At 41.0% G+C, this 21,331-nt stretch overlaps 1 protein-coding gene and 1 long non-coding RNA gene across 3 annotated transcripts in view; one reads left to right on the forward strand and one right to left on the reverse strand.

The window, feature by feature from the left end:
• Positions 1-6: 6 nt before the first annotated feature.
• The window catches only part of PITPNB (phosphatidylinositol transfer protein beta), a 64,187-nt gene continuing 42,862 nt past the window's right edge, over positions 7-21,331 (forward strand). For both annotated transcript variants that reach the window (XM_077761666.1, XM_077761665.1), the window contains exons 1-6: positions 7-32; positions 4,450-4,480; positions 7,497-7,642; positions 19,771-19,862; positions 20,487-20,494; positions 21,002-21,076. In XM_077761666.1, the coding sequence (XP_077617792.1) occupies positions 13-32; positions 4,450-4,480; positions 7,497-7,642; positions 19,771-19,862; positions 20,487-20,494; positions 21,002-21,076 (372 nt within the window). In that variant the 5' untranslated portion in view covers positions 7-12. The remainder of the gene's footprint in view (positions 33-4,449; positions 4,481-7,496; positions 7,643-19,770; positions 19,863-20,486; positions 20,495-21,001; positions 21,077-21,331) is intronic.
• Positions 709-12,190, reverse strand: LOC144229560 (uncharacterized). The gene is made up of 3 exons (XR_013334520.1): positions 12,128-12,190; positions 10,814-10,901; positions 709-894 (listed from the first exon to the last, which is right to left on the reverse strand). It is a non-coding gene; the product is annotated as an uncharacterized LOC144229560 (long non-coding RNA).

The following is a 21,331-nucleotide window of genomic DNA, read 5'->3' on the forward strand; positions in this document are numbered from 1 at the left end:
GGTTCTGGGAAGATGGTGCTGATTAAGGAATTGTGAGTGGGTCTGTGGGCGTGTGCGGGGCTACGCGAAGGCGATGGTGGGAGGCCCATTGATTGAGGAGTGGGGGAAGCGGAGTATTCCTAGAAAAGAGAGCCTCGGGGCTGGCTGGCCGCTCCCTGCGCGCGCCCCGTCTCCCCGGCCCGCGCCCCCGGCCCACTGAAGGCCTCTCCGCTGCGCGCCCCCAGATCGGCTCCTCTGACGTTGCCGTGATGACACCGCCGCCCTCTCCCGTGGGGCGGAGGCGCCTGGGTCCCCGGCCGGAGCGCGTGGCTCGGGAAGGCGAGGCCGGGAGTTTCCGCTGGGACCCGCCTTCTTCAGAGCCCCACCAACCCCAGTCTCAGCCTGGGCCCACCCGCAGGTCCGCCAGTGGGCCCGAGCCAGACCCCGAGGGTGGGGAGGTGCGGTGGGTCTGATAGTGACTTGTCGTCTGGGGTGGAGCCTACCTGTAACCCGCGGAAGACAGGTATGCCAGGTGAAGACAGCCCTGGTGTCGGGTCTTGAGGTGGGAAGTAGGCGCCCTGAAGTTCAAGCAGGAGCCAGGAGTTCGGGGAAAAAGCGCGCTCCCCAGGGCAGCTCCGTAGACTTACCAGGAGAGCCATCTTTCTGCCCTGAGTCTCAGTTTTCATGCCTTTAAGATGGAGTGACACTCTGGGTTCCACTTACCTCAAGGGGTTGAGACGAGGAGTTCTTAACACGTGGTCTGTCAAATGCAATGGTTTTCGGTGCATCAGGACCGGCGAAGTGGTTTTACTGAAAAGTTATGTCCTTTCCCACCGGCTCGGACTGTGACTATCACAGGAAATCTGGTTAGCCTTGATTGTTGAGCTGTCACAGCTGGTTCGTACCGTCAGCATCCTGTGGGCAACTCGGGATTTCGAGTGCGGCCTGTACCTTGTTTCAAGTGCTCTTCTCATTTTAAATTCTTAATCATAAGTTTTGGCTTAATTTAGCCGTCTCCAGACACTTTATTTTTAATGTTCTCAAACTTCTTTTAAAAAGTCACTCATTTCTCATTAGCAACCCCCCCACCCCATCTGACTGTGTATAAAAACCAAAGCCCTTACAGTAGCCCACGTTAAGTCTTAATGCTGCTTCTGCTCTGATCACACTACCTTACCCTGCCCGTCCTGAGCTCACAATCTTCCTTACTGGTCTTTCACTGAAAACGCTCAGTTCGGGGCCTTTCTGCTTGCTGTTCTCTCTGCCTGAACCTTCCCTTATCTCATTAACCATCCTGCCTCCTTCAGGTCTTTGCTTAAGTATCACCTTCTTAGGAATCCCTCTCTGAAAACCTAATTGCACCCCAACCATTGGTATTTGCCTTTCCCGTGTAATTGTTGCCAGTAGCAATTATAACTGCCTAACGTGCAACGTTTTTAAAATGTTTTACTACATGTGTTCCTTTACTATATGTAAGCTCCATGAATTTGTTCATTTTGCTCACCATATCCCCAGCTCTTAGTCCTTGCAACATAGTAAGGGCTCAATAAGTACTTGTTAAATTAATGAAAAGTTACAACTCTAGGTGGTGACAGGGATCCTGAGAAAAGAAACATTTTCAGTTAAAGTTTATAGTATTGGATTTTGAATTTATATAAAGCTTTTCTTCCAAGTCATTTATACAGTGTATCATGAAAATTTTCTTTATTACTCTGACATCTTTGTAATGTAGGTAGGTGTAGATACTAAGACAAATGGAGGGAACAAGACAGAAGGAAATTGACTTGGCCCAAGTCACATAGTAAGCGACTTGCCGAACTGATCTTATATCACCGATCTCGTCATTTTTATTAGAGTTATTTCCTCCCTCCTAAAATATGAATTAAGTGTTCGCTAGATCCCTGTGACAGTTATGTGAGGAGTAGCAAGCTAATTCGTGGAAAGCAGTTCCCATTGGGAATCTGCAGAACACGATTTTTGTGAATCATTACCGTCATTGTAAATGTTTAAATGCACCGAGGTAATGAATGCTGTAATGTGCCCAACTGTAATTTTTTTTCCCGAGGAGTTATAAATGACATTTCTTGATGTTCACTCTTCATGTATGACCCCCTAGATTTTTTTTTCCTCTTAGACTTTTTGAAAGCAGAGACTGTTTCAAGTATCCCTCGTATGCAGCTTAGCATCTAGACCAGCATACTGTAAGTGCTCAGTGCTGTCAGATGAAAAAAAAAAAAGATTCTTCCTGCTTGTAAGTCAGCTTTCTAAAATTGTTTTTGGTCAGGAGCAATGAATAGGTCATTCCTATGTGAAGGTGTTGGTAAACTGTAAAATCCTTTGGCAAATGTTTGTTGTCTTAAAAAATGTCATCTATTTTTGACATGGATTAAAAGTTTAAAAATGACTGCTCAGGGTGGGGAGTTCCCTTCAAATTGTTACTCCAGCAATGGGTGAAGTTGCCTTTTGCATAGGCCTAGTTTTAAAGATCTAGTTGCTAGTTTTATTTGGAATATTATTTTCCTGATAGTTTTCAGAGAATTTTGAAAATTTTCAAATTGCTCTAAAGTTTGAATACTACTTTGAGAAAAAGAGAAAATCAGAGCCTATTTCTTTTACTTTTCATTAAGCAAATCTTAAAGAATTTGACTCATCATTCATCCAGAATATCTTGATTAGTCACCTTCTGTTTTGTGAAATAAGTCCCTTAAAGTGTTGTATAAAAGTAGGGATCTTCCCTACCAGTGAGTAGTTGTGAAAATTACTCAGCAGTGATTCTTAGGTTTTGTGAAAGTTCAGGGAAGTCTTAACTCTTTCCTCTCTGTTCATTTCCTCTGCAGCCCATCTTCTTGGTTCAGGCCTTTGTACACCCTTGCCTAGCTTCCCCAAAGTTGCCTCCCCCCCCCCACATCCTGCTTCTTAATGGTTTTTAATTGCCTACAGGTGGCTTCTTCAGATTAACTGTAGTCCTGTCACCACTTCTTATGAACAACCTTCTTGGATTCCTTGTTGCCTAATAAGTGTTAATAGATTTCTTACCATTGTATTCCAGGCCCTGAAAATATGCTCCCAGCGTGTATCTTCATATTTTTCTTTAGCTTCTGAAATACACTCCCTGTCTGTATCTTATTCCCCCTCCAACCCCCACACCTGCTTGGCCGCAGTTTATTTTGCGTGATTGAGATAGCAAGTTAGTGTGTACTCTAAGGAGACAGTTAAAAGGATTAGGTATGGAAGGATTTTTTTGTATGACAAGTATATTCTTGATGAGAATAGGAATTAGTAGTCTTGGTGATTTGTCTTTAGATGACCATTATCAGAAAGACAAAGAATGCTGAGTGATCCCCGACAGTGAAGGAGAGTAGCAGGAGGCATGTTTTATATTACTGGAGGTCAAGATGATGTGAGCACTCCAGCGTAGCTGTTTCAGGAGGCTGGGGAGGGGGGTGGGTGGACAGGGCAGCTGAAGGAAGAACAGTTGTGAATTTTCTGTAAAATGAAAATCTAGGTGACCGTTGTGAATTTTTTTCTCTCCTTATCATAGAGAGTTAAAACGAATTTTTAAATGGCATGACTGTGTCATTTAACGGTTAGTAGGGGAAAGTCTGAAAAGGACCAGGCTCCCCAAAAAAGTCACTATTTTGGACACCGGCTATTATCACGGGACAGTTGATACTTAGGGATTTTCAGAGTTTATGCTGGAAGTAGGTGAAGGTACTTCCCTATAAAAATCTGATGATAAAATGCAATATTCTGGTACAAAATAATTCACCACAATATTCTTTTTTGGAATATATTTTCAGGAGCATTATGCCTCCATTTAGGTCCTTTTGTATGTCCAGTAACAGACTTTTGGACAGGATCAAACATCTGTTCAACCCTGGAAGGGTTATAATTATAAAGTTCAAAGTATTTTCCTTGGTACAGTTTTTTTTCCTTAAGTCTAAAGGACTTTTTAAACTTGTTTTTGTCTTAATAAAACAGGAGTAATTGGGTAGTGGGGATCGATTATTGGAAGCGTTCGTTCAAGAGATTCAGGACCTATATCCTATGAGAACTATCGTGAAAACAAAGTTTGTAGTGTGGAGATGGAGAATGAAACTGTACCAAAAATTTCTTGAGGGCAACCTGACCAGACAGTCCAAAAGTAATCTATTTGGCACCGTGCAATTTTCAGTGATGAGCTTTCTCTTGTTCCTTTTCTCCTCACTGGAATCTCTGCAGCTGCATTTGGGGTCCTGCTACAGTGAGGACACGAAACAGAATCATCACTGACACCCAGAAATAGTAGTTTATTTCCCCAGTTTAAAAATTCTTATTTACAACTGTAAGCATTGCGAAGACCCTCTTAAGTGACATTCTTGTATCATGCTGTCATTGGATTCAAAATTCTTCTAAACCTAGAGATCTGTGTTGTAAAGCTCAGTGTATTCCATACATGATAAATATTTTTTTTTTCTTTTGTCCTTTTAGCCGTGTGGTTTTGCCATGTTCTGTTCAGGAGGTAAGTCTCACTTAATTTCTGTTTGTTTTCTTGATACAGTGTGTTTTGATACGTTAATCTAAAATCATAATTTTATCGTGTTCGCTTACCTTTACATTCATACAAATGAATTATGGTGTGCACAGATGATTAATTGTAAGTGCATTCTGCTACACTGCCTTGTTTCAGAAGGGTTTAAAGAATGTTGTTTAATCTCCTGTCCAGTTGAGGAATTCTGGCTACAGTATCCCAGAGAAAGGAGGTTCCCACCTCAGTGTGAGCATTGTAAGGCTAAGAAACTTGCTGCTCATAGGAACAGTATGTTTTACTGGTGGTTATTTCAGACATTTGCCTTTATGCCCAAATCTGCTTTCCTATAAGGTTTGTTGCTTATAGACCCTTCCACTTGTGCGGTGGGAACTAAGCCTATTCTGACTGGCATATGGTAGCCCATTGGGTTTTCTGTTGGCCGTTCTGGCTCCTCCCCTCAAGTTCTTTTGTTCCTTCTCCTCTACGTGAGGTCATGGGGTTAACCATTCCCAGCGTGCTCATTTGGCCTGGTCTAATGTGACCTGTAGACTTCCTCGCCAGCTGCTCTCACTACATGCGGCGTAGTTGTTGCTCTCCACTGAAGCCACTGTTCCAAACACAGCCTGACCGGCACGTAGCTGTGAGAGCTTATCATCTCCCTTGATCTGCACGTGGTACAGAAACACACCTCCTCTCCAGAACTGCACATCCTGCAGCTGTAACTCTCTGTGGCATAGCTGGCAATGAGGATGAAAGCAAAGAAGCAGATCTGTGTAGCAAACCCCACAAAGCCCTCCGGGTCCTTCTAGAACTTGTATACGGTTTGCACTTGCTCAGTTTTCTGGTTTTGCTAGAACTGACAGTAGATTAGAAGCAGTGACTTGGAAGTGGGACAAAACAAACCGATAACCTAAGAAGTGACAGCTGACAGAAGACAGAAAGGAACAAAATGCAGGAACTAAAATTGAGTAGCTGCCAGCATAGTTCAAAGCAGCCTTGAACACTGCTGTATACATCTCAGGGGTGCCTGAGCTTTCCCTGTATAAAACACTCAAGCCAGGCACCTCTGTGCTTTACTTGTGCAATTGATTGTTTGAACTTGAATGTGGAAATTGACATTTGTTTTGGTTAAAATTTTTCTTTTGGTTTCAGTTGGTCAGATCAACTTGTTGAAATCTTTCTGAGTCTTCGTGTTGTCACCCAAAATAATCTCAGCTTTTCCCTCTATTCAGATTTACTAAACAGGTCTTTTGCCTGTCTTTAAGTAAGTTATTCTTAAAAATGAGAATGAAAATCTAGTAGCATGCCACAAAATATCAGCTCATTAATAACATTTTTTTGGATACTGTTTAGTTGTTTCTGTGTGAAGTTTTGTTACTCTGTTTCTGCCTGAGATTAAATTTATCTTTTGATTAGAGACATTTTAATCCTTCTTTAAAAATACCAGTGTTGAAAAATATGTTTTGAAGGACTTAATTAAGGGTTGTAGCTTACTGGACCAATCCTGCTGTGGTTATCACAAAAACCAGAGAAGAAATGCCTCCTCCACAGTCTAAAACCCCTACAGATATTATTTTGGTTGCTCTTAAGAAACGTGTTTGGTTCTAGCTTCCTAAACCCAAATTGAGTGATTGAGTTAGTGTGTATTTAAATCAACCCTCAAGACAGTGTCATATACCTGTGGGTTTTTAGATATAGGTGTTTACTGAGCTTACCAGTACCCCTATTTTTTGTCTCAGATAAAATCTTTATTTTGAATGATTTTATTTTTAGAAATAGCTTTTCTTTGAAAATATGCTTTAAAAAAGAAAAGAAAAGCATTTCTTTAGGCTTTCCTCGCTGGGAGGAAGAAATCTAGCCAAATTTGAAGAGATTGGAGATAAGGCCATGGTTGAGTCACTAGAACAAATTAGAACATGAGAACTTTGCTTTTTATTATTTGTTGGAACTTTTAGCAGCTCCAAATTGGCACAGAACTCTACTGCCCACTCACAGGTATCGGTTCAGGTCATTGAGAATTCTGGTTCACTTTCAAATGAAATAGGGGTGCCTGGGTGGCTTAGTTGGTTAAGTGTCCGACTTCAGCTCAGGTCATGATCTCACAGGTCATGATCTCACAGCTCATGAGGTCAAGCCTCGCGTTGGGCTCTGTGGTGATGGCTCAGAGCCTGGAACTGATTGGGATTCTGTTTCCCTCCCTCTCGGTTCCTCCTCTACTCGCACTGTTTCTCTCTCACAAATAAACATTAAAATTTTTTTTTTAATGTAATAGAAACTACTGTCAACAGTTTCTTGCTTTTTATAGTAATTCTTATATATTTATAATACTTTAAAAAGTGTTTCTGTTTATTGGAGAACTTTACAGTAAACAATTTTGATCCTGAGTACCCACCATCACTTCTGTTTCAGTGGACAGGGGCCAAATTGGTCATGTCAGGTGAAGTCGTGGGAAAAAAGACCCAGAGGTCTACTAGAATTTGGACTGTAATGGTTCTTCGTGTTTTCAGCCTTTATTATTATACTTTATATATTTCCTCTTTATTATTAAGAATGGTATTTTGGTTGCTTAGCTTTCTTCATTGGCAGAGTAACAATTAGATTTTTGTCATGTCTTTTTCAGAATTTTGTGAAATTAAATGAGATGAAATGGATGTGAAAGTGCTTTGGAAAATACAGATGTATATTTTACAAAAAGATGGGCCAAGCCTCAAGATGTTTTCTTAATAAGTTATCAGTACATATTAAAGCACCCCAGAATATTTGTAACTAGCAGTTTTCTCAAATACTGGGAGTCTTTTAAAATATTACAGTTTCTTAAAGCTGTGTGCTCATCTAGTGTTTGTCTTCCTACTCATGCTAATTTCTAATTTGAGTACTGTTGTCACATGGAGCAAATGTGCTCACTGCTTTGGATATGCTTTTCGGTGTCATATATGGTAAGATTTTAGGATAGGAAGTTTCCGCAGTTACTACTAGCTTACTGAAATTCTGTGCTCTGAAATTCCAGTATCAGGTTGGACAGCTTTACTCTGTTGCAGAAGCTAGTAAGAATGAAACTGGTGGTGGAGAAGGAATTGAAGTCTTAAAAAATGAACCTTATGAGAAGGATGGAGAAAAGGGACAGTATACACACAAAATCTATCACCTAAAGAGGTAAGCTGACTGTTCACATTTGATGCGTAGTCATTCTATTGAAAATGATGCCTTATGAGAAAGAGTGAAATCTGGCCATTTGTAGCAACATGGATGGAACTTGAGTCAGAGAAGGACAGATACCATATAGGTGGTATCTGCACATATAGGTATCAATTTGCACATATAGGTGGATTAGGAGGAACTTAACGGGGGACCGTGGGGTAGAAGAAGGGAAAAAATAGTTGGGGAGAGGGAGGGAGGCAAACCATGAGAGACTCTTGAATACTGAGAATAAACTGAGGACTGATGGGGGGGGGGGATGGGCATGGAGGAGGGCACTTGTGGGGATGAGCACTGGGTGTTAGATGGAAACCAACTTGACAATAAACTATTTATAAATAAGTAAATAAATAAGATCTATGTTCTGTGATTAAAAAAAAAAAGGAAAAGAAAATGATGCCTTAACTCCAGTTCATTATTGAACATGTAACCCCTTAACTTCCTGGCAGATATGCTGAGGTACTTTTTAAAATTTCACTGTGATAGTACCTTGCATTTTAGTTTTTGAGAGAACCTCTATCTTTTATTGGTTATTTTCAAATTATAAAAGTAATAACTGCTTATTAAAAAATTCAGGCAACATGGGCACCTGGGTGGCTCAGTCAGTTAAGCGTCCGACTTCAGCCCAGGTCATGATCCCATGGTTCGTAGGTTCGAGCCCCACATTGGGCTCTGGGCTGACAGCCTGTTTCTGATTCTGTATCTCCCTCTCTTCTGACCCTCCCCTGTTCATGCTGTTTCTCTCTCTCAGAAATAAATAAAACATTTAAAAAAAAATCCAGCAACAGAGAAGGTTATAAAATAAAAACTTAGTCCCCACCTCTTGCCATCATCACATGTCCATAACCTCAGGGAGAAATACTAGAAACAGTTTCTCCTTCCAAATCATTTCTACACATATGCAAATAAGCTTTTAAAAAAGAAATGTACTGAGAGCTCGATCAGTTGTTAATTTTTGTTTTCTGTGATCGATGGGATTGTACTGTAAGTATGGCTCCGCAGTTGCCTTTATCTTTCGTGCAGTGACATATTGTGAACATCCTTAATGTTCATGGCATTCTTTTTAAGGCTGAGTGAGATTTCCTAGCGTGAACCAAGCATAATTGACTTAACCCATTCTCTAAATAAGTTGATATAGGTGCTTTAGGCAGTTTCCTTTCTGCATGTTACATGCTGGATTTCAGTGCATGTGGTTGTGCATGCCTTCATGCCTTTGGTTACTGTTTCTCCGGGAGAGCTGTATAAAAGTGGGATTGCCGCAGGGACGGGCTCATTTACAAGTTTGGTATTACTGCCAGATTGCCTACCAAGAATTTGATAATGTTCATTTTCCGTATTTTTCTCTGTTTAGTTTTTTGCCAGTTACATACACAAGAATAGTCTCTTGTTTAAATTTGCATTTCTTTATTAGCGAAGTTGAATGTTTATATTAGTGGACCATTTGAATTTCTTATGTGACTTGACTGTTCAAATCTTTTGTTCATAGTTTTTATATCTTTGGTTGATAGAAGTTCTTTTCTGCAGTTCTCCTCAGTTTGGCCATCTGATCTCTATCTTTGGCATAAATATTTTAAAACCAAAAATACACACCAGTATTTGTCCAAGAGAGGACAAAAGATCAGTAATGGATTTTTTAAGAGTCCCATTTTTTCAGTAGGCCCCCCCAATTTATTAAAGGTAGGAGAGGGGCGCCTGGGTGGCTTAGTCGGTTAAGCGTCCGACCTTTGCTTAGGTCATGATCTCGCGGTTCGTGGGTTCGAGCCCCGCGTCAGGCTCTGTGCTGACTGCCAGCTCAGAGCCTGGAGCCTATTTCAGAGTCTGTATCTCCCTCTCTCTCTGACCCTCCCCTGCTCACGCTGTCTCTCTCTCTCTCTCCTAGAAATAAGTAAAAATTAAAAAAAAAATGTAGGAGAGAGCTTTGATTTTTTCTTGCCTTTATTCTTTTCATACTGGAATGAATAACAGCCATGTTTTTATAGAGCTCCTCAAAGTTGTAGGTGAGCTATACGATTGGTATTTTTCCTACCATTTCAGTTTAAGACTACTGCTTGATTTATCTTGACACATGAATATAAATAAGGTTATGACTTTATAGGATCTTAAATGTTATTTATTTATTTTCTCCTAGGACACAACATTTCTGATGCAGCTTTGAATGAAGGCAATAATTTTGATCAATCAGTTGTCCATAGAGACATGGTTGCTGTTCATTTGTTAGCACCCTAAGTATACCTAAAACAATGTGTCAGTTGAGGGAAAAAAAGTGGCATTCTAGATGTTATGATCTACATAATATTTATTAAATTTGCGTATATAGACTTAGTCTTATTTTTCTAGTATTTTACACTTCTTCATTAATTGAATTTTACCAACATTTAAAACTTTTTTTATTGTAAACATTTAACTCTCTGGGGATTCTAAAATTAACCGGAGTGTTTGATACATAAAATTTTCTGTTGCTGTATGATGTCCATGTATGAATAATCTTGAAACAGATTCAAAATCTCCTTCATTTGAAAACTGAGAGTGGGAATTTGGGGGAATGTTTGATATATCATTACATGGAAAAGATTAGTTGCTAAATTTAGATGTAAATATAAATATGGAATACAGATATTTTTAAAAAACTAATCAGAAAATGGCCTAGAAAGAGATTCATTAAAATGTTAGGAATGTTTTTCTCTTGGTGGTGGGATCGTGGGTGATTTCAAAAATTTTTTTTTACTCTTCTGTATTTTTGTTTAATTAGGAAAAAAATTATAAATATTTTGAAATATCTGGTTCAGATGACATTCCAGCCATAAATAATAAATCTTTTGAAGTGGGCCATATAAATATGGTTAGTGCAAGAGTTGTTAGTGTTCTGAAGAGCTTATTTGGGGGTGAAGTTCAGAATTCCTCCCAGGCTTTTAATAGATTAAGTAGAGGGAAACTGGCTCTCTAGAGGCCAGCCTCCCAGTAAGCTTATGGCTTCTTCATTCCTAGAAGGAGCTAGAACCATTCCACAGTGCCCTTTGGTTTTACCCTGTCGTGTATTCCTTTACTTCTCATGGCAGTCCTGAAAAATAAGCAGTATACATGTTGTACCTAAGAGGACACTAAAGTGTGTGTTTACCCAAAGTCACATACCTTCTAGGTGTCAGAGTGGTGACTGAGGCCTGGACTCTCTGGGTTCTAATCCCATGCTCTTTTGGTCACAGGTAGGCAGTCCCAAGTCCTGGAACAACAAGTACTCATGACTTCGTGAGCACAGATGTCCCGTGAGAAGGGAGGGAGGGGATCTGATTGGATGGTAAGGGCTGTCTGATGCCCATAGAAGACTGATTTTTTTAAATGTTTTATTTATTTCTGAGAGAGAGAAAGAAAGAGAGAGAGAGAGAGAGACAGTGTGAGCAGGGGAGGGGCAGAGAGAGAGGGAGACACACAGAATCTGAAACAGGCTCCAGGCTCTGAGCTGGCTGTCAGCACAGAGCCCAACATGGGGCTCGAACCCGTGAACCATGAGATCATGACCTGAGCCGAAGTCGGACGCTCAGCCGACTGAGCCACCCAAGCGCCCCTGATTTTGTCACACAAAGATAGCAGCTGTGGACAGAAGCATGGGGAGGCCTGAGACAGGAATGGAAAAAGGAAAGAGGGTGGCACTAATGGGTCTCAGGCAGTGTGGCAGGTAACTGCCTCTCTGGCAGTAATGAAGAACAACTGAAAACCTGTCCGGGAAGAAAGACAAAACCAGGACCCACTGTTGCTGTGGTCCAGGGGAGGGAACGGTCCAGGTCCACACTGAGAGTCATCAGTGTCGCGCTGATGGCACAGTAGCCACAGGATCATTATATTATGGAAGGGCAAAGAATCATTTAGCAGTAAGTGCTGAGGCCATCACTGTGCTGTAGGAAAGATGGCAGTCACGACAGAGAGCTGGCGGCACAGCCTGTCAGACCTGAGTTTCCTGCGCGGGCATCCTGCAGGTTCAACATGCGGGGGACCTACCCGCAGTTTCTAGAGAGTTTTAGGAAGTTGAGTTTGTGTCCAGTAACCCCGGTTCCCCTTTTTGGCCTTTGCTCCATCGGGTAACCTCTAGTGCTGTGTGTGCTATCACTGTGTAGCATCAATAGGATTGCAAACCTGGCTGGCTAAATTTGTTGCCCAAGGCTACCGACACCTTATTTACGTTTGAGATACTTGATCCTGAGCTCTGCTTTACCCGGTGGAATCAGCGTCTCTGTATTCCCTGGCCAGTATGCTTTCCCATTTCAGCAAGACATTTCTTGGTAAGATATATATGCTTCATCTGAACCAGCAGGTTGAGAAACAATCTTGGCAAGGTATTAAAAAACCCATAATTTAGTGGCCAATGCAGGGGACTTTTCTTTCCTTGAATCTCAAATACATTAATCTTCTTACAGGGTAATGAGATTTTTTCCATTTTCTTTGATAACTTACAGTAAATAGTTGCCCGTGGTAATTCTAAGCGGAAGCCCTAGTCCTTACTGTATTCTACCTGTGTGCTAGTCACCATAAGTGTTCTAGGTGGGAGCTCATTGATTTCCATAGCAACATTTTCTAGTGAGGAAACAAAGGTCCAGAAAGGGTTAAGTAAGGAACTGGCCCCTATGTCACTATTGTTGGTAGCAGAGACAGACCGTGAACCTAGGCAGACATTGTGATTCCAGAACTTGCCCTCTTAACCACTTTGCTCTACCGCTGAGCCCTGTGGGAGGGTTACGATATTTTCCATTTTCTGAAGTGAACACCAAAGGAGTTGACAGAGAAATTCTTCCAAGACCATGGGTTTCACCATATCCCATGTTCTCATAAGTCTTTAAAGTGTCAAGTCTTCTTCCAGAATAAAGTTAAACTTAACAAAGTGTACTCCTCCTGTCTCTCCATTGTTGTAAGTGTCCAGAGTGCAGACAGGTCTAGGTAGGCCCGTCTCTTCATTGTCCTTCAGAAGTGCCGTGTTCATCCTGTTAGCTCTTTTTTTTTTTAATTTTTTTTTTTTAATTTTTTTTTGAGAGATAGAGACAGCGTGAGCAGGGGAGGGTCAGAGAGAGAGGGAGACACAGAATCTGAAACAGGCTCCAGGATCTGAGCTAGCCGTCAGCACAGAGCCCGACGCGGGGCCTGAACCCATGAACCGTGAGATCATGACCTGAGCTGAAGTCGGACGCTTAACCGACTGAGCCACCCAGGCGCCCCGTTAGTTCTTTTCTTCTTGCGATATGGGGTTGTCCATCATCTGTTCAGTTTCCCACACACTGTCAGCCCTGTCCTCTGCAGACATCCCTTGACTACTTTTATTCCCTAAACTCCATTACTTTTTGTCACATCTACTCATTTTGACACCTGACTGTGTATTTCATGTGTACATATTTGTCCTGTATCCTATTTACCATAAAAGTTTTGAGTATGTTTCCTTATGATGTTTAATATACACCTAACAGTGGATGGTGGGGAGAGAGAAAAGACTTTATTGGACAAAGAATTTTGAAGCAAGGCAAGGAAATGTGTTGCCACTTTTGAGATGGCTATTTCAGAGAAAACCTTGCAGCTCTCCTGAGACTTCGTAGGAAGGAGCACACTGACCAGTCCTTTTGTGTTTGTTTTCTCTCCTTTCATGGGGAAGATCAGCTTTACTCTCTTATTCTTCGCAAGCATTATGTCTCCATCATCTCCAGTCAGTCCTGAATGATGCAGAATTCATAAGGTTGTGCCAACCCCTGAGTGGGCTTGTTCCCCAAAGATTGGAACGACAGAGGTTTAATTGAAAATCATTTTAAAATTCCATGTGATTCCAGTAAAGAGCTCATTTTTATAGGCAAAAGTTATTTGCCAGGAACTAAAGTTATGTTTATGTTTAAAAATGAGAAGTTTAAAATCACCTGAGAATACAAAGGTCGATTATATACGGTGATTCACATCAGAGAGCATCTTTGAATAAGTATGAGATTAATAAATATCAGCCAAATATAGTAATGCATTCTTGAATCCAGAATTAGACAGCAACACAAAATTTTTTCTTTGTGTATAATTCTAAGTTTTAAATTTTGCACAGTTCACACTTATTTTAAAAATTTTTTAATGTTTGAGAATGAGAGACAGAGACACTGCACAAGTGGGAGAGGTGGAGAGAAAGAGGGAGACACAGAATCTGAAGCAGGCTCCAGGCTCTGAGCTGTCAGCACAGAGCCTGACACGGGCGCGGACCCACAAGTGGTGAGATCATGACCTGAGCCAAAATTGGACGCTTAACTGACTGAGTCACCCAGGTGCCCCTGCGCAGTTCACACTTCTTAGTCAAGAGTGATCCTATTCCAGAACATCAGACATAACTTCTGTTGTGTATTGTTTCCTCATTGTGGTATGTTACATTTTTTATTGCTATTCTCTTTTGTTATGTGAAAAACACTTCCTTTCCTCTCTCTCTTTGATATTTCTTCAAACCCTTAAAGTCCTGTTCTATCTCCTGAAAGTTAGCCAATTTGTGTCCGGTGATTTTAGTCCTTTCCCACAAATGAGGATTTTAAGTCATTTTGTAAATTTTCCCCCTTATATCTACCCATTTTTCCCATCTCCATCCCCACCACGTTAATGAAAGTTATCATTGTCTCTTTTCTCTTGAACTTTTCCAATTGCTTCCAGACTGATCTCTTGCTACCCGTTCTTTTGACTCTTAAAAATAATGCTGTTGCGAACACTTGTGTACAAGTTTCTGTGTAGACATATGTTTTTATTTCTTTTTTCTTTTTTTTATGTCTTTGAGAGACAGAGAGAGCGTGGGGGGGGTGGGCAGAGAGAGAGGGAGACACAGAATGTGAAGCAGGTTCCAGGCTCTCAACTGTCAGCACAGAGCCCGACACGGGGCTTGAACCCACAGACTGTGAGATCATGACCTGAGCCGAAGTTGGACATTTAACCGACTGAGCCACCCAGGCGTCCCTGTTTTTATTTCTTTTGGGTGTGTATACACATGCACGCACACACTCTCCTACAGTTGAAGTCGTTGGGTCATATGTTCACTCCTCACTTTTTAAAAAACTGCCACTGCCAGACTGTTTCCAGAGCCACTGCACCGTTTTACGTTCCCACCAATAGTGAATGAAGGCTCCCATGTCTCCATATCCTTGATGATACTTGCTATTTTCAGGTTTTGTTTTGTTTTGGTAGTAGCCATCTTAATGGGTGTGAGGTGGTATTTCAAGGTCTTGATTTGCATATCTCTGCTGATGAATGATGTTGAGCCTCTTTTCCTGTGCTTACTGGGATTTGTAGATTTTCGTTGCAGAAATACCTGTTCAAATCTTGTACCTGCTTTTTAATAGTCTATTTTGTTGTAAGTTTTTTTTATATATTGTAGAAACTGGCCCCATCAGATACATGATGTGTAGTTTTCCCCCCCATTCTGTGTGTTTTCTTCCCATTTTCTTGATAGCATAAAAAGTTGATAATTTTGAGAAAGCTCAATTTACTTATTTTTTCTTTCGTTGTTATTTGCTTTGTGCGTCATATTTAAGAAACCATTGTCCAGTCCGAGGTCCCAGAGATTTCGCATCTGTGTTTACTTATAAGAATTTTATAGCTTTAGCTCTTAACGTGTAGATCTTTAATCTATTTTGAGTTAATTTTTGCCTCCATCCACTGTTGCCCACTCCAGTTAATTTTCATTTGCTAATGTTGACTCTATTCGAGGACAAAGTTTTAAGTTCTTAAAATTTAAATCTGGTTTTGTCATTCTTCTTAAAGCCTTCAGTAGCTTCTCATCATACAAAGAATAAAACCCCATCCCTTTAGCCTATAAAATGGGCCTCGATGTGATCTGTCTGCCCTCTGCTCAGCTCACCATTATCGTTTCGTGTCTATCCCTCTTTTCTCCTGTACACAGTCTAGCCGTGCTGAAGGCCTCAGAATGACGCAAGCAGGCCTTAGTATTTTAGGACTCTGGGACCTATCTCTTCATGTGCAGGCCCTCCTCACCCCCCAGATCACTGTTGTCACTTCCTCAGGGAGGCCTTCTTGAACACCCTCACCCCAGTGCTTGCTTGTACTGTTCCTTAACCTTACCGCACTTCAGGAGAGGTAATTCACTGGTGATATACTGCTCTGTTTACTGATGCTTTCCCTGGAAAGCTCAGAGTAGGAATTGTTTGCATACTGTTTGCATACTATCACATAGCCCCCAACACAATGGACACTACATACTCGGTGAATGATAGAGGTGCCCAGAGTAGTTTAAGGTATGTTACATTTGATTATAAAATGAAAGATTATATTATTTATGACAAATTAACCTGGTCTTCAGATTCTTTCATGGTTTTTTGTTTTCAACATTTTGATGTTTATCCACAATAGAATGTAGGATGGAAAAATAGCACCGAACAGTTTTTCCTCATTTTGTTTACAAGTAGATACAAAACTTTGATGGGAAAAGTGCAATTTGAAATGATTTGCCAAGGTATACCTGTCTCAGGAACAAGATGTTTTTTTTTTTAAAGTATGCTCCTAGATCAGGAGAAGTTCAGTGTACATTATGGTCGTTTGTTACATAACTTTTAAACCATGGAAGCCCTTTGTTTTCCTGTACCACCAGGACAGAATTGTCTTGCCACTTACAGTTTTATAGCCGTTGTTACATTGACGTCAGATCTTAGTATTATCTCCTGTCAACACAGTTGATGAAACATTTTGGTTGAATTTTACCCTGAAGTTAGATATTCTTCACGTGCATTCAGAATTGGGGTAGGGAAAGGGGTATGTATGGCAAAGAACCTTTTGTGCTCTTGGACGTTATTTTTTGCCCAACTTTTTTTTTAATGTTTATTTTAGAGAACGTGTGTATGCCCGTGCGAGAGGGGCAGAGAGAGAGAGGGAGACAGAATCTAAAGGAGGCTCTGTGCTGTCAGCACAAAGCCTGATGTGGGGCTCAAACCCATGAGCCTTGAGATCATGACCTGAGCTGAAGTCAGATGCTCAACTGACTGAGCCACCCAGGTGCCCCTATGCTTGACTCTTAAACAAACAGCCGAATCTAGATGTGTTTATCTTGAGTTAAGCACTGTCATGAATGATGGTTTATCAGGAGAGAACAATTCGTGATAGTCGATAGTCGGGAAAACAAAAGGAGGAATGTCCTTGTTAATTTGTTTTTGAAGGCCTACCTGCATTTTGTTAATTCAGTTCCTATTTTTCCCTTTTGTGAGACTGAGCTTCCAAAGCAGAAATTACTTGCTAGGTAAGTTGATAACTGAGGTAGAAAGCCAACGTGTATGCTGCCCATCATATATAAATGTCACGCTTGAACCACCTTCTTAGGAATGTTTTAAAGTTGCCACTAATGAAAATTTTTCTCCTTTAAAGCAGAATTTAAATTTAATTTTATTTACTCTGTTTATGCATTTTCTACATTTAGTCCGTAATTTGGATTCACTGAGGAAAGATGGTTTTTGGTGTTAAATGTAAAAAGTGAATTTGAAACAACTGTCTCAAAGGTTTGGTCATTCTTCACTAAGTCAGAATAAAATCTATTGTTGGAATTCATATAGTGGGAAAGTATCCTGGGAATAAGATAATAGGCATTTGGGAGGAAAATGAAGAAATGTTAAAACCTTCTTGTAGATTTGGTTCTGACTGGCCTTTAGTGACTACCGATTTTCTTCTGTTTGGGTCAGCAAGTTTTAGAACTTTTGATGAGTGTTTAAGGTTTTTAGACTTTTGGGCACTATAGGAATAAGTAGGATAGTTAAAATATATTTCTGAGCAAGTTGACCAAATGAATCAGTGACAGATCTTTTTGTCATATTCTCCGATGGATTGGTAATCTTGTAGCTGTGTTTAGAAAATCACCCATAGGTGTTACATTACACTCTGAATGGGCCTCTCCCACCTTTGAAGGGATTGTGGTTCCAGTTCTTCAGCAATGAAAGGAATAATTTGAACTTCAGATATTCTTTGACTTTTAAGGTGAAAGTATTTTCAGTTTCTTGGCTTTATTTTTAGGAAGTTATGCCCCTTTGCATGAATCTTCCCAAGATTTGAAAGAATGAGTGCTCAAAGAATTAGTTCCTCTTTATTGCTATCTTTTCAGGATGTAAAGGCACAGGTAAATCTCTTTATGCCTCCAGAATCTTGCTTATAATGTATGTAATAGTGCGTCAGCTTTTCTTTTCTTGTGGTTCGGTTTGCCACAGGAGGGGAAGCTCCAGGTCATACACATGCTCTTGTGTACTGAACTGTCCACCCCACGTCTTCTGTCACTGCATGGCTCTTAGGCTGGTGGGATTCCTTTCGGTTACCTTGCTTAGTTTCCAAAATTCAACTGAGGGGTGTCTCTGGTCAAATGCTCATTCTTACCATGGGCGCAGAAGTCCTCTCTGGGGTCTACGTTTCCTTAGTTTGTTCTTAGTTTAGGAAATTAAGTTGTTTTTGAAAGTTCTCAGTTCTTCTAGATACAGAGGAAAGTATATAGGGCTTCAAGTTGGAAGATATAGTTTTGACATGTAATTATTTAGACACTTAAACGCTGATTATATAACGTAATAAATTATAATATATAATTAATTATATATAATATATGTATTATAAATAATAAATTAATGTGTACCTCGCAGTGCTATTGGATATAAATTAAAAAAGGCATGTGAAAGTACTCAGCTTCGGGTCAACTGATAATTAAAAAACCAACTGTTAGTTGGGTTCTCACTGTACTATGCAGTGTGCTAAACGTACTACAGGTGTTATCTGATTGAATCCTCCCGATGGCCCTGCAAAGTAGGTAATAGGGATTCTGCTCAATTCATGAGGGAGTTCAGAGAGCCATGTAACATGCCCAGTGTGCCACACAGTTTCTAAGTGAGTTTAAATCCAGTCTGTATAAGAAGCCTATTCCCATAAAACTCCCTTCTTTACAGTAGGTTTGAGCCATTAAGAGTGGTCATTTCAGGCACCTGGTGGCTCAGTCGGTTAACATCCAACTCTTGCTTCCAGCTCAGGTCATGATCTCGCGGTTTGTGAGTTCAAGCCCTACGTCAGGCTCTGCGCTGATAGTGTGGAGAGTGCTTGGGATTCTTTCTCTCCCTCTCCCCCTCCCCTGCTTCTGCTCACTCTCTAACTGATTCTGTGTCTCTCTCAAAATAAAATAAAAAGTGGTCATTTCATGTACTTTTCTTTGAGGGCTGAAAAGACTGGTTTTCTCATTTATGTTTTTTATTTGTAATGTGTCCCTCTATGTCTTTTGCCCACTTATGTATTGGGATCTTTGCTGATTATCCTATGAATTGGCACAAATTCCTTATGTATTACGTACTTCACCCTTTTCCAGCTATACTTGAGGCACAAATAACATTCATCTTCCAAACATGTAAAATTTTATATTTGATATGCTTTCAATGTTTTTTATTTTTATTTTTTTTGAGAGAGGGAGGGTATGAGCAGGGGAAGGGCAGAGAGAGGGGAGACAGGATTGGAAGCAGACTGCACTGACAGCAGTAAGCCCAGTGCAGGGCTCAAGCTCATGAACTGTGAGATCATGACCTGAACTGAAGTCAGACGCTCACCTGACTGAGCCATCCAGGCGCCCCTGTACTTGGTATGTTTCACTATAAAATTTCTACATAGGTCCTTCACATTGTCATTTTTCTTTAGGTTTATTCTGTACAATGTACTTGAAAGCTTTTATTCAGAGACAGTCCAGTATTCTAGGGGCTGTTACATGTTCCACAGTGAGTGTGGTCTATCTAACCATACAGGAGAACTTCTGTGCTATATTATGTACAGGTTGAATAGCCTCAGTTAACTTTCAGAGTGCAAATTAGGGAGTAGAGCAGAAGCCCAGCACAAACTTGTTTCTTTTTTTCCCTCTTAGATCCTGCATACAGTTAAATGTTCCTAATCGTTTTGTTGGTTTTACACTAATATTCCACTTGGTTACTTTGGGATTGAAAATAAAGCTGTTGATAACTGTCTTGAACGTGAATTATGAAACTTAGAAGATAATCACCATTGATGACAGTACTCTTTGAACTAGCCCAGTAGATGCCGACAAAGAAGTGATGGTAATACTGAAAATACATTCATTATTTCTCTCCTCACAGCAAAGTTCCTGCGTTCGTGAGGATGATCGCTCCGGAGGGCTCTTTGGTGTTTCACGAGAAAGCCTGGAACGCATACCCCTACTGTCGAACAAGTAAGCCTGGTCCCTGGCGGCCGTCCCACCCTCTGCCTACTGCTGAGGGGGAGAGGGACTCCTGGTGCCGAGGCCTCTGGGAAGGGTGATGCCTGAGAAAGCCCCCTGCAGGGCTCTTGAGGAGTCACAGCAGGTGCTGTGGCAGAGGAGAGTGTGCATTGGGTTCCCCTCCTGAGACCTTTGTGAGGGCCATTGGTTCATTCACAGACCACAGCCCCCTGGAGGTCCTTGCTGACAGCACTGGCTCCAGGAGTGAGACCTTAAGGGTCATCCGTAGTCAAAAATGTCTTTTGGTGTAGTTTCAATAGTATTTTAGTCATATTGCCACATAATAGGGGAGGAATATGGCAGACTTTTGAAACGGTTTCCTGTTGTTTGCTAAATTAGCCTTAAAGTGATGTATTGCTTTTGTGACCTTATTTTAAAATTAGATTAACTCCATCATGTACAGTATCCTGTGGCGTCACTTGTGTAGAAACTTTTGCAGACACAAACTACTAATTGTTCTGTATTTTCAGGTAGTTTAATCTGCGTGATATTAAATAATATGACAGATTGTTTTGACTTTGATTAATATTCTGGAATTTTTCCCCTTTTATTGCCTACCTGCCCATTATGCCTCAGTTGTAACGGTGAGTAAAACTATTTTTGTGTTACATACTCTGCATCTTTAAATTTTGCTTTACATAGTTTATTTTCAGTCATTCCTTGCTTTTTAAATTAAAACTGCCCACCGCTGCATGGCCCCTCCTCTGTGCTCTTTCCAGCAGCCCACACTCCAGTGCAAAGTCCCAGCGTTAGTGTGTTTTTCCAGCCTTGTCTCAAACTCTCCCTGTTGACTTTATTTTGCTTCTGCTACTTCCTTTGAATACTGTATTTGCTCACCAGACCTCTCAGCTTTTTTAATGTTGTTAGCCCTGTATGCTGCATGACAAGTAGGGTTGTTTAAATTATTTAAAAGCATGCAGCATTTGGTTTGCCTGACGAGTCTGTAAAAATAGGTAGTGATTCTTTGTCACTTGAGGATCAGTCTTAAAAAGTCAAAGCACGGATGCTTACGCTGGGGAAGGCTCCCGCAAACAAAAGCCCCAAAGAACCAGTGAAAGACCACTGTCATTTTGCTGTTGTGTTTTCTGCAGAATGAATATATGAAAGATGATTTCTTCATTAAAATTGAAACATGGCACAAACCAGACTTGGGAACATTAGAAAATGTAAGTTTCAACTCTGGGCCTTCAGTGCAGATGCCCCTGGAAATGGGAATACTGTCCGTTTTGTCGTCACCAGAATGATCTACCTTAGACCTGCCTGTATGCCCCAGGGCGCGTCCGACCTCAGTGGGGCAGGCGAGCAGCCAGCAGCAGGCGGGCTTTCCCGGGCAGCTGCCGCGCCTGGTGCCAGGGTGGGCCATGCTGAGGAGGCCGCTTCTCTCTGGGACAGAGAGAGCAGAGATAACATTCACAGGGCTT

The sequence above is a fragment of the Crocuta crocuta genome, unplaced genomic scaffold, assembly GCF_008692635.1.
Source record: "Crocuta crocuta isolate KB4526 unplaced genomic scaffold, BGI_CrCroc_1.0 scaffold348, whole genome shotgun sequence".
In the NCBI taxonomy this organism is placed as follows: domain Eukaryota; kingdom Metazoa; phylum Chordata; class Mammalia; order Carnivora; family Hyaenidae; genus Crocuta; species Crocuta crocuta.